Source organism: Elgaria multicarinata, chromosome 9 (assembly GCF_023053635.1).
Source record: "Elgaria multicarinata webbii isolate HBS135686 ecotype San Diego chromosome 9, rElgMul1.1.pri, whole genome shotgun sequence".
NCBI classification, from domain to species: Eukaryota; Metazoa; Chordata; class Lepidosauria; order Squamata; family Anguidae; genus Elgaria; species Elgaria multicarinata.
The window spans coordinates 39095870-39108452 of record NC_086179.1 but is presented as its reverse complement, the minus strand read 5'-3'; the positions used below and the strand labels follow the sequence as shown (position 1 = coordinate 39108452).

Below are 12583 nucleotides of genomic sequence, written 5' to 3'. Positions count from 1 at the left end.
AATAACATGAGAAAATATGCCATTTAACAGTTGTGTTGAGTTTTATTATTTGAAGACTGTGTACAAAGAATTGCTGTCCATGAAGGATATCTGCTGATCTGTCTATGCTACTCAGAAAGCATTGTAGTGTTAATATTTGAAGAGCATGCTTCTTTATTTGTATAACTTTGCATATAGAGGCAGAAAGACTTGATTCATGCTCTGCTTCTGTGTTCACACCCATTCCAGTACTTCGTCTGATTCTATTTTTAGCCTTGTTGCCAGGCAGATCTTTCCGTGCTTCCTGCTGATTCTCAGCCTCTGGTATTGATGGGCTTATACAAACCGATCTTCAACAGCCAACCAGCGTGACTATGCAAATCTTCAGTCAGTTGTCTGACATCAGACTAGTGAAGTATACTTTCTGTTGCTCGGCTTGCTGGTAAGATGGCAACATGGCTTCAGGGATTCCTTGTTAGGGTATCTTTTCTACATATGCAAAAGATACTGTCATTTTTAATGTAAAGGTAAACTAGTAGCGTACCATGAAGAAAAGCTAATTCAGTATTGCATCTAGGCTTTTATTTGTAATTTCTCCCAATCTTGATCCACATTTATGACTTTGATATGAGGTTGGCAGTGACCTCTATCTGTGGCTGTGCATGTGCAAGCAGATGTATTTCATTTCCCTGAAGAAAGAAATTCTCCTAAGAGGAAAGAAGAAGTAGGCAAACAATATGTTGTTTCTGAGAAATCAGTTGGATACAGCTTAGGTAGGTTTTCAAATTGGCCTTTTTGATAATGAACATTAAACTCTGTAATAGAATATTTAAATTATTAGTGTGTTATGGTACTTTATAAGTGCTAGTTTCTTAATGCTGCATTTTAATTTTATTTATGATTGTGGTGCATTTCTATCAAATTTTATTAGTGATCTCAGTGGGCTACTCGTGATGACATCAGAGTGTCATGAGATGAGGTGTTAAATACAATTACAAAGGTATGAAGGTCGCACTTGCATCTCAGCTTATAGTACAAGTTCATGTACTTGTACAAAAGAAAACAGTTATAAGTATAAACATGCAAACTAGTAGGTCTTCCTCTTCTTTTGGCACATTGCCATCCTCAGTAATGTTAAAGGTTGTATAGTCTTAAGTATCAAATAAATATTGACTTGCTGCTTCAAAATGGATGTCTTCATTCGGTGCTGAAAATCTAAATCAAAGTTTTTTTAATATCAAATTTTTAAATGCCCTGGCTTTCAATGCCTCTCTCTAGTCTAGGAGCTGATGTCCGCATGCATGCGTGTATCTGAAAAAGATAGTTTAGCACATGCTGTCTTGTGGCGAGCTTCATAATTTCAACTTGAAATAGAACAGTGTTACATTGCTGCTTTTGCATGATCTCCTGCTCAGTGTATTGTACTAAAACCATCTTTCCCTTGTGAGCACAAAATCCATTGCAGCCCCCATCCCCCCCACCTTGCACACACAAGAGATATGGGCAGTGGGAGTAGGACACCAATGACATCTCCAAGTCAATCCTAACCATCATGACAAGAACAGATATTACTTGCTTCTTGCGCTAGGGGCAGTATTTCCACCACAGTCTAGGGGCCTGAAGTCAAAGTACATTTGAAAAAAGTAGGCAGGCACACGCTGACGTGTATTGCATACAGGCACAGGTCCTGTCCTATGGGGTAGGGCAAGAGAAAGAGAGATCATAATATAGTTAGATTTTACAATCCAAACCACAAAAGGAGAGACACTGAGAATGGACAGTGATCTACAATCACCCTTAACAAAAGCGGTTCCCATAGCTGAACAATAAGCCTTCTCAATCCTCTGATTTGTCTGGCACCATTGATTCGCGCAGATTGTAGACTAGCTTGCAGATTGCTTAAGGTGCTGGTTTCTGCTGTAGCTTTCTACAGGCACTTATATATTTGAAGTCTTCAAACGCAGCTTTGTATGTTATTGAATTTGGAGGGGGGGATATCATGAAGTGCATGTGACTTGCATGGTTTGTTATCCATGCTTTTTTTTTTTTTACTTTAGTTGACTGAAATGAAATTCTCTTGGACAGGGATGTGCAAATTGTCTTCTCCTTGGAAGCTTGTACATCTTACTGATACAGAGAATATGTAAATTCTAATCTGGGATAAGCTTCTTGTTTGTTTCGCAGTCTCCGAACCTATTACAGTTTTAACCTCCAGTTCCACCCCTCCCTGCCCAGCTTAACACCTATGTGTTTTAAGCAACAATTGCTTTTTGCTTAAATTTAGACAGGTAAACAACATAAAGGCTTATGCTTTTAAAGTTTTTCAAACATTAAGCAGTTTAATTTCTTGTTTAGTAGTGCTTTATATCTTTTTGTTGTTGCTGGGCAGAACTGAGAGTATATTCCCCTGATTGGTGGTTGAGTATCATCTTCCTCAAGCCAATCAGATACGGCAAAATCATACTGGGAAAGAACTCTGTAACAATGTAGCAAAGCTGCCGATTGTTTTTCCTGTGTGAAGATCACACAAACCAAGAGTGTGGTTACAGCTGGCTCCCTCTTGGGTATGTTTCAGAAATTACAAAGTCTCAAGAAATTAGGGGGAGGAGGTATGCTAGGTTTATTATTTTTCCTCATTCATTCTATTTCTAAATGTTGAGCATTATATTAAGGAGCAAAACAGTTTTCGATGTACAATAGCTTTAAACAGCCCAGTTTCTCTTAATTAAATGCTAAGGAACTAAAATAAGCAACATATGCGCAAATTTTGCAATATAGGTTTAATTCATCTTGTGTGAACGACGTGCATGTTTTTCTGTGTTAAAGATATATTCTGAATTTTTGTGAACTTGTAGCTGAGAACGTAAATCTAACATGTAAGTTAATTTATAGAAAATGAAAAAAAATGTTTATACACAGTTTTAGAACCTCCCATAAACGATATTTTTAAATACATGTTTTTGTTTTTTTGAGGAAAAACAAATTAGTTAATGCAAAATGTCATGAAATAAAATACGAACATTAAAATTGCCTATTTGCCAAGAACAGCGATATCAACGCACAAGATACATTCCTGTAAGTGGCACTTGACCAAAAAAAAAAAAAAAAAAAAGTTCATTGTTTGTGCATGCAGTTGAATTTTAATGGGCTATTGGGAAACATTCCAGTCAAGTTCTAGAATAGGAGTCTTCAGTTCTTTACTCCGTATGTTGCAAAGGTGGAATCTGAGGCCTTTCGTCTAGAACAAGATACCATGGCCAAACACTGTTATTAATTACTTTGCTGAAAACATTACATGCAAGTCAGATTTGCCAGCAGGTTTACAACGAGCACTATTTGGTTACATAAATGTTCTTCTTTTAAAGGTTTTGTTTGTGTGTTGGGCAAATGTTATTTGTATGTTTGTGACTAATAGAAATGCTGCTGTAAAGTACTTGTATTATGTAGAGAACCACTGCACAGTCATTTTGGATTCTAGCTTATATTGCTGAGTTCCAGTAACCTCTTATTCACTATCTCTTTCTCTCCCCTGTTGCCAGGCAAAACTCAAAGAACTGGCAGCTGATTGGCTAACCTTTTCAGCAACTCAAGAGCTGCTCACATGAGTTTATGATTATAGGCTAATCCATAGCAGCTATGCGAATACCTCCCTTTGTTGCCACACATCAGTGATCTCTCTTTAGGGAAAAACAAGGGGGAGGAGACGGAAAGGGAGGGCAAGGATCCTTTTGGGGATCACTTTAAAAATCCACTGGTACATATACTTTATCAAATAAGCATGGAGAGCAATGTTAATCTGATTTCTTACCAAGAAAAAAAGGCAATGACTTGGAGAATAATTTCTGGTGGTGGTGAAGTTATATTATGGAATAATGGGGGGAAATATTTACCATTTAAATGTGGTTTAATTTGGAAGGAAATTATATTTAGGCAGAAACTTTTTCTTTTTTTTACTAATACTCATGCATACTTCCCTTGGACTTGAACTGTACAACTTCCATTTCTTGAAACAAAATTATTGAATTATAACATGCTATTTCTTAGTTTGGCACAAAGCCAGTAAGGGGATATTTGGAAGACGGGTGAGTGTGTTTGGATGCATCTGATCAAGCCAAACAGCACCTGAACACAACCATTATTTAAAACCCTCTCGTCTGTATTAGTATCATAGTTCACAATGGAACAGATTCAGAATCCATATAAAGTTTGCTTTTCAGAAGCTACTAGCTGTATTTAATCTAAAGTGTCGGTCATGCAGAAGGGCCCTTAACTTTCTTACAGATTTGCTCATGCGAACTTTAGGAAGCACATCAGAACTCCATTTTGAGAAGCATTTGGATAGCATAAGTGAGGACTCCACACTTCAAATAAATATATGCCTATCTGCAGCGAACATAATTATACAGCCACTCTGTTCTTCAAGAACTGGAAGACTTGAAAGAGGGCCACTGATTGGCTTGCACAGATATAAACAAATTACTTAAATGGGTCTGTTGGGATCTAATTCCCTACTGCTTTGTGTTTCTTATTCCCTTCATTGCCAACAGAGATCTATGAAGTGGCTACAGTGTGCACCCTTGTGGAAATGGATTGAAATTGTACTATAAAGTTATTCCTTACTGCATACAGAATATTTGCAAAAAGTCTTTCATTTACTCTGTCTTGTTACTTAAATACTGTATATTTGGTTAGTGGGTGGGTGTGCATGCATGCATGCATGCAGCTCAGTTTTGTATCCTTAGCAAGATATAATCCCAAAGGTAGGCAATCCTGTACCTTACAGAAGTTTTAGATTACAACCCTGCTAGCTGGGATTTATGGGAGTTGTAAGTAAGAATATCTGGTTTGGACACTGCATTGCCTACCCCTGTTTTTCATTAAAAAAAACAAAACCTAGGTAAGGATAAGTAAGTGGCTGACAAAATGGACGTCAACGTAACATTTTTGTTAAATGTTTCACTTTTGTGTGTTTATCAATAATACAACTTTATATTATGACTGTCATCAGGCTTAAGTATCATCTGCTTACTGATGTAAATTTAAATAGGGTTAAGGCAAATAGGCAGCCAGACATAACTTCTAGATACTGTTCTTCAGGAAAGCTTCTAAAATGGTGGCCTTAATCCATCCTCCATTCAGTTAGAAAGGTTGTCTATTTATTATTCTAAAAACTGGCAGTTCATATTAGGGTGCAGGGTATAATATATAGTAAATGAAAGAGTTGATGGCAAATCTAATGACAGTTTGATTATGTATTTTAATGTTTGTTTGCTGGACAAAGTTTGTTTAATAAGGGTTTCTTAAAAAGTTGGCAGGATTGAACAACTTGACACATGGTACATGGATCACTACTAAATTCTTTAATAATAAGTGTTTGGTTGGGTTTTGCCGAACCCACCCCCTTCAAAAACAAATTCATAAAGTGTTCTTATACACAGCAGACTATTTAGGATGTTCTTTTCTACAGAAGAGAAAATTAGACGACACTTGTGTAGATCTCATGCTTTCCATCCTGAGGCTTTGGTAGCAGTTAACCACATTTGTACAGTATAGTTTGTGGATTGATTTGTAAGTTTGCATGATAAAAGACCATCAAGACCAGATTTAAATCATTAAGTTGAAGTCAAGTTTCATCTTTCTAATTCATATTTCCTAAAAACTATACGTATTGCACAATATTCTATTACTAATTAAATGCAGAGTCATAAACAAATGTCTGGTCATGCAGCTTACATGTATTTTTTGCTACAGAATATATTATTTGATTTGAAGAACAACTGTGAATTTAAGGATTTATGTTTGGTCTCTAAGATAAAGACTAATAAGAGTGAGCAAGATCACATACTTGAAGACTTGCAGTGTTCAGAATTTTCCAGAAACAAGAATTGGCTGTTATTCAGCAAGTAATGTTTGTCCATGACATTGAAAGTAAAGTTGCGTGCTGCTTGATGGATTGAACATGCATAATTGTCAAAACAATGCAGTGCATTACCACTTGTATTGTAATGCTTGACCACAAAAGTGATATCAATTCTCTCCCCTCCACCCCAACCTTTAAACTGAAATGCCAGCTTTAATTCATTGTATTTTGGAGGGTCATATATTTAGTTTTAAGAGATTAGCAGTGTAGACTCCTTAATATGTCAATATTACATTCAGATATCATTTTAAACCAGGCTATTTTTAAGGGCCACTTAATGAAAGTGAATTTTTAAAATGCTTTAAATTACTTTTATCCATCTTAAGCTTTGAAGTCTTGACATAATTATATAAACGTATCCTTTTGATACATTGATCATGAGTATGCTAATGGTATCAAAATTGCCAGTTAATTCTTGTCTATTTAGGAACTATTGTGTTTTAAGCAAGCAATTGGTATACATTTGAAAATTGTGTCTGTTTTGCTGGAACTGCAAGACCATTTTGTATGAAATTTTGGGCTCTGATCTATAGTGTATCAAACACAAGATCACACAACTGTATATTTTGTTAATTAATGAGAATAACTAGTAACTATTTCTGTGCGGGAGCGTTCTATAACTTTGGTGCCACTGCAGAAAACACCCTATCTTCAGTCACTACTTGCCAAATGTTGAAGGTGAAAGCATCTGGAGAAGGGCTATTGAAAATTATCTTAATGAGTATTAGTTAACATTAATGAGATATTCTGAATGGCCAGCAGTCCTTTATATATTTTGATCCTAACCTGTACAGTCCTTTGTTGGTCAAAAACAACTCTTTGAATTGTGCCCCCAAACCGAGGCACAAAACAGAAGCCTGCAAAGATCATTTAACATTGATGAGATATTCTGAATGGCCAGTCCCAGTCAATTCTCTTTAAAGACTGCTGCAATCTGAAATTCGATTCATTTTCAAAGCAGCCGTATCTACAATTCATTGTAATAATCTAATCTGGATGTTAACTGTGCTTGCTGGCCTGGCAATTTCTATTTCAGAGGATGCTCAAGTGGTGCACCAAAGGCTGCTAAAAGGCACTTTGTGCCACAGATGCCATTTGAGCATCTGATGCAAAGGGGAATATAACAGCTCCCCAAACCTGCAAACTTGATCCTTAAGCTGCAACCCCATCATGAACAATTCCTCCATAGTCAAATGGACTATCCACCAATAATACGTCCCTCTTGTTGACAGTGATGTGTGATGGAAACATTTTTGCCGCTAGATCTTTTCTATGGGAAATGTTAAATTTCTAAAACTTTTCATAAAATTGATAACTTAATGAATAGATACTATACCATTTAAATCAAGCAGTTTGCAGTTTTAATTACAGTGTAATTATTCACAGAACTTAAGTTGCACAGTAGACTACATTTTTTACAGGTTTTTTAATCTTCATGACCATTTATGTTGCTATATTGACACTAAAATTTAAATATTCACACTTATAAAAGTACATATTAAGCATGAATCGACTACAGAATTATTTGTGCTTCAGAGGCCAAAGCATATGGGGAAATACTTAAGAAAACTGAATTAAAAGTCTCTACAAATGTTGCATCCCTTTATCCACACTCAGTTGCTCAATTTTTTAAATGCCAAGGTTACTTGGAAAAATAGGGCTAGATGGTCTGTATTATATGATGCATTACATTCCTTTTTGTCTTAAAAATATGTGCTTTTTCAGGATCAAGATGGAAAGCAATGAAGAGCCTCAAAAAAAAGTTTTTAAGGCCCGGAAAACCATGAGAACCAGTGGCCGACAACAGCTTGAGAGTGTGTATAAGGTGAAGGAGGAGCTCTTGAAGACCACTGATGCCAAATTGTTGAATGGGAAACATGAAAATGGGGATTCAGATCTCAATTCCTCTTTACTCAATTCCGACTGCACAGAGGACAAAGAGGTGAATGGCATAGAAGATTTATGTCTTGACTCTGAAGAAGGAAAAATGGACTCTGAAGAAATCACTGATGCCAAAAGCCCAGATGTCAAAGAGAACCATACTGGTGACTTGACTCCCAAACTTGAAACTCCTTCTCCTGAGAATGTTGTTTCTGAACAAGATCATGAGGATGCTAGCTCTACGTCAGGCCTCGATTCTGAAAGTCAGGTGCTTGATTATAATAAAGACAATGACATCCAGGAAGATGATTTGGGCCATAAAGATATTTGCATTAAAGATGATTTGGATCAGAAAGCCACACCAAACCAGCCTGAAGAGGAAAGTCAGGTAAGCGGTAATGTTAATGATTGCACAGTAGAGCCAGTAGAAACAAAAGAGTTAGCTCTTACTCCTGATCTGCCTGTGGAAGAAGAAAAGAATGCAGAGGAAGCTGTAGTAAAAGAGAACGTCGGTGAGGAAGCGATATCTAGCAGTTTGGATACAGATGAGTGTCCAAAGGCTGAAGATATCCAATCTGCAGAACTTGTAGAGACCAGCACTCAAAAAGTTGTCGAAGATGAACCAACTGAGAGTGTCCTGGGAAATGCAGGCACCATGGAAACAGATGAAATTATTCCAATTTTAGAAAAACTGGCTCCAGCAGATGAATTAAACTGTTTCTCCAAATCTATCTTAGTTCCAATGGAAAATGATAACTTAGATGCTGAAGATAAAATAGAAAGCTCACTAAATTCTCCTTTGAAACATGAAAGCAGTGAAAGTTTGCCCAAAGAAGCTTTCTTGGTGCTTTCTGATGAAGAGGAACTCTGTTGTGACAAAGAAGCCGAAGTGATAACGCCAAACCGTGCAAGCCCTTCAGGTTAGTGGTATTATTTTTCTTTTAAAAAAATAGTTCCTTGCAGTGATGTGTTTGAATTTTGATGCATTCCTTGAATAAAATAAGAGAGCTATAATAAATTGTGTGCCAGTGTTCAAATATGTACTTGAGGTTTTGGTGTTTGTATGCAATGTGATATTCTCCAGAAAAATATTAGTCATGCACTTGTAACATATAAACGTATTAGATCAACAGATTACTATTAAATATGTGCTAATTATACAAGTCATTAATTAAAATAATGAAATAAACAACTCAATGATGCCAGATTTAGAGTAAATGTTAATTGTATCCAGTTCTTTTGTGTTGGAATGCCAAGGAAGGTCTAAACATTTTAAAAATCAGTTAAATGTAATTATACTGAGCACAGAATTGGAAGACAGATGACCAGCTCCTCAGGACTACAGAACCCAGTTTGTTTCAAGAACCTTAGAGAGCAAACTTTCCAAAGCACATTTTGCAGGTTCTACCTTCATCAGGTGCAGTGAACCTGAAGGTTATCCTAAACATTTGTAATGTATATTATTGGTGACTACTTGTGATACTTGATTTCTGTGTCCTATTTAGAGATACCTGCAGCTCCAGCATATAATTTTTTTAGTTTTGTTTCTGTCAGCAAGGCCATTCTTCAGTTTGTGTAATATTTGAGTTCAATCAGTTGACAACATTAATTAGACTAGTTACAGTTTCACCTGCTTCCTAACTCTACTTATTGTGTAAACTGCTTTCAATAGTAAAATTTGGGAAAGGGCCACAGCTCAGCAGTATTTTTCCCCATTATAGGACCACACTAATAGATAGTCCGCCAACTATTTCTGATTTAAAAAATTGATGGAGAACTTTTGTGTTGGGAAGTACTTTGGAAGAAGTACTTATTCACTAGTCTTGGCCTGCACAAAAAGGATGATTGGATATATAATATAGATTAAGGATGCAATCCTATGGGTTGCACCCTCAATGTTTGTAACACCCCAAACATGGAGTCTTCTGAGCATCCTATGCAGAGTGGGAGGAGTAGCAGTGGGGATCTTTGTCTCCCTGTCCACCTTGCTCTGCTTTTTTGCCTATCTAGCAAAAGCATCTCAGGTGGGAGGCTGGACGTGCCCCAGGATAACTCATACTGAGCTCTAGTCTCTTCACCTTCTCAATCTTCTCTCCACACCCATTGAAGTGTCACCTTCCCCCCCCCTTTCCGAGGCTACAGTTCTATCCACATCGTCTGTGGGGTGGAGCTCCAATTCCTAGCTTCTAGGCTATCTAGGAGCCATAGGTTTGGTCCTTCCATCCATTAGAAGGGGGATAGATAGTTTTAATACCATATTACATGGGTACTTCAGATACATTCTCCTACAGAAAATTGGATATGTTGAAGTTCTGCTTATTTTTGCCCCGTTTAAAACGTTTACATACCATTCTTCACCCTATTTAACTTTTAGGTCTGTGTACAATTTAAAATAAATTCACAATAAAACAATAATAAACTATGAATTAAATATTTAAACCTTTAAACAACAGATTGATATGTCTGTGCTCCGAAAGGTAAGTTAGAAACTGGCTGCATCACAAACTTCCTTATCTATAAAGTTCACTTCTTTGGCAGTAGTGATCAGTGTTTCTTTTAAGATTGGCACATGCCTCTTCCAAGGAATAATACTGATAATTATCCTGACGCTTGGAACTGACTCTCATGACTAGATGTGCTCTATCAAAAAGGGCAAGATCCAAGCAGGAAGGTCATTAGCTGCACCTCTCCAAGAACTTTTCATTGTCATCAAGGAATGGAAACTGATCCAAGCACCTGTGATATAGTCAGGTGCCCTAGATATCTCTGGCTAATTCAATAACAGAATCTAGCACACCAGCAATTTTATCCCTAAAGATAGCTACTTATTTGATTGAGCTATTTCTGTCCTGTTTTTCTGAGCAGCTTAACAATGATTTAAAAGAAAAATATGTCTGACAGGCCATGTTAAACATGTACTAAAATAGCAAAATTCCAAAAGCCTAGTCATATAAAGGGTTTCAGTTGGTGCTCAAAAGACAAGAAGCTCTGTTCAAGAAGAGCATTGCAAAGGCTGGGCCTTTTCAGTTTTGGCACCTGATCTTGGTTTTCCATCCTCTGTCCTTCCTAATGGTAGTGAGGGCCTAAGGGGAGAGTCTGTGAGGAAGATCATCAGTGAGCCAGTGACAACATACTTTCTGTTTAGAGGACTTACACAGCCTGTTTTATCTGGAAGAGTTCAGCTGAATGACATATTGGACACAGTGGGGGCAGAAAAGAGCACCTGAGCTTCCATTACTACAACACCTTAAGCCAAATGGCCTCTGTGGTCTGTTCAATTGGAATCCGCCTAAGCATTGCACCATCTGACTGCAACTAGGGAAGAGGGCATCTATATGTAATCATATCAATAAACATTGGACGACAGATCTAAGAATCCATGAATTTCTGAGGACAGATTACCTTGAATACTTCCAAGAGTGGAGGGACTGTCAACATCTAAATTTATGATAAGAAAAAAGTTAAGGACAATGAAATGTGCAAGATTTAATACAAAACAGAGAAATTAAAAATAACATTATTATTTTTTTACAAAGGAGCACTTGTGGTTCCAAATTTTACATCCAATGAATTACTTAAAAAGTGCTCTCTTTCAACTGACCAAGACATATTTCAACAGAAAGTCGTCTTCCTTGGCAAACATCTGACATCTAAAGACATGGAAATACAAAGAGTATTCATTAGTGACTCAGAAGGAATGAGGGAAGATTTTTTTTTTGTATATACAACACATAATTTTCACACCTATCCAGGCTTGTATGCGCATGAAAATTTTGTCAAATGGGACTGACTGCTTTATATTATTCTCAAGTAAACTCATCAGTATACACACTGAAATGCATAATAAAAAATCCGATTATAGCATTGCTAATTTAGTGTGTACGTACTTCTACATAAACAAGACTACTTACAGTAAAGCATTTCAATTCCAGTGAAGTATCAACTGAAGCATACCGTATAACAAACCACAGGATTAGGAGTCTCAAAGGAAACTGATTATATTGCCAGTCAGCCTAGTAATAATCATTAAAACAAGCTGTACTTTCAAAGTAGAGAGAGATAAAGACACTTTAAAGGGATATCCCACAGCTGTAGATCCAACTTAACTCCTTCTAAGGCACCCATGGTAAAGAAACCAATTTGATAAATAGTTAAAACCATGATGAACATCTAAGACCAGATAATACAATTAACAGTGTACAAAATACCTATGTCCCTACTTTATTATAAAGCATGGGACCAATTGCATTCTTCATTTAGGCCATTTGGAATTGTTTTGAGCATGAAAATCCAGAATTGTTCCCTCTTTTTCAATCTGTTTTCCAGATCCAACCAGCCTCTCCAAAGTCCAGAATTTCAAATCCTTCTCAAAGTTTCCTAGTTCAATAAAATGTTTCACCATAGGGGCATGCATTCAACGATCTAAATTTGTCCTAGATGCCAGTAACAAATGTATTATTCCTACAACTCCAACAGATCACCTTATTCTAGGCCTGTGCAGAACAACACATCCAGAGCATGGTTTGGTACTTTTGTTGTTATCGGAATATTGGGAAAGTTCCATGGTTGCCATGGCAACTATGAAATACTGCGCTAAACACTTCAGAGTGGCTGTTTGAAGCATGCACGTGGATGTTGAAGTTTCTTGGAATTGCTAATCTGGGTGAGCTCCCCACATCAAAATCGCACTTGATACATCTGGAGAGTTTGTTAGATGTCAAGACAGTATGCTAACAATATCCATACCCTCCTTGGCACCCAGCACAAAGTACGTGCAGTCACAATTGGTTGCATTTTATAGAG

General features: G+C 36.9%; 1 protein-coding gene across 5 annotated transcripts in view; it reads left to right on the top strand.

The window, feature by feature from the left end:
- Positions 1 to 12583, top strand: part of ATF7IP (activating transcription factor 7 interacting protein) — a 101380-nt gene that overhangs the window by 35992 nt on the left and 52805 nt on the right. For 4 of the 5 annotated variants that reach the window (XM_063133655.1, XM_063133654.1, XM_063133651.1 and 1 more), the window contains exon 2: positions 7625 to 8700. In XM_063133655.1, coding sequence (XP_062989725.1) covers positions 7632 to 8700 — 1069 coding nt within the window. In that variant the 5' untranslated portion in view covers positions 7625 to 7631. Of the gene's footprint in view, positions 1 to 304; positions 753 to 7624; positions 8701 to 12583 lie in introns of those variants that run through there. The other variant, XM_063133656.1, reaches the window with a different exon arrangement.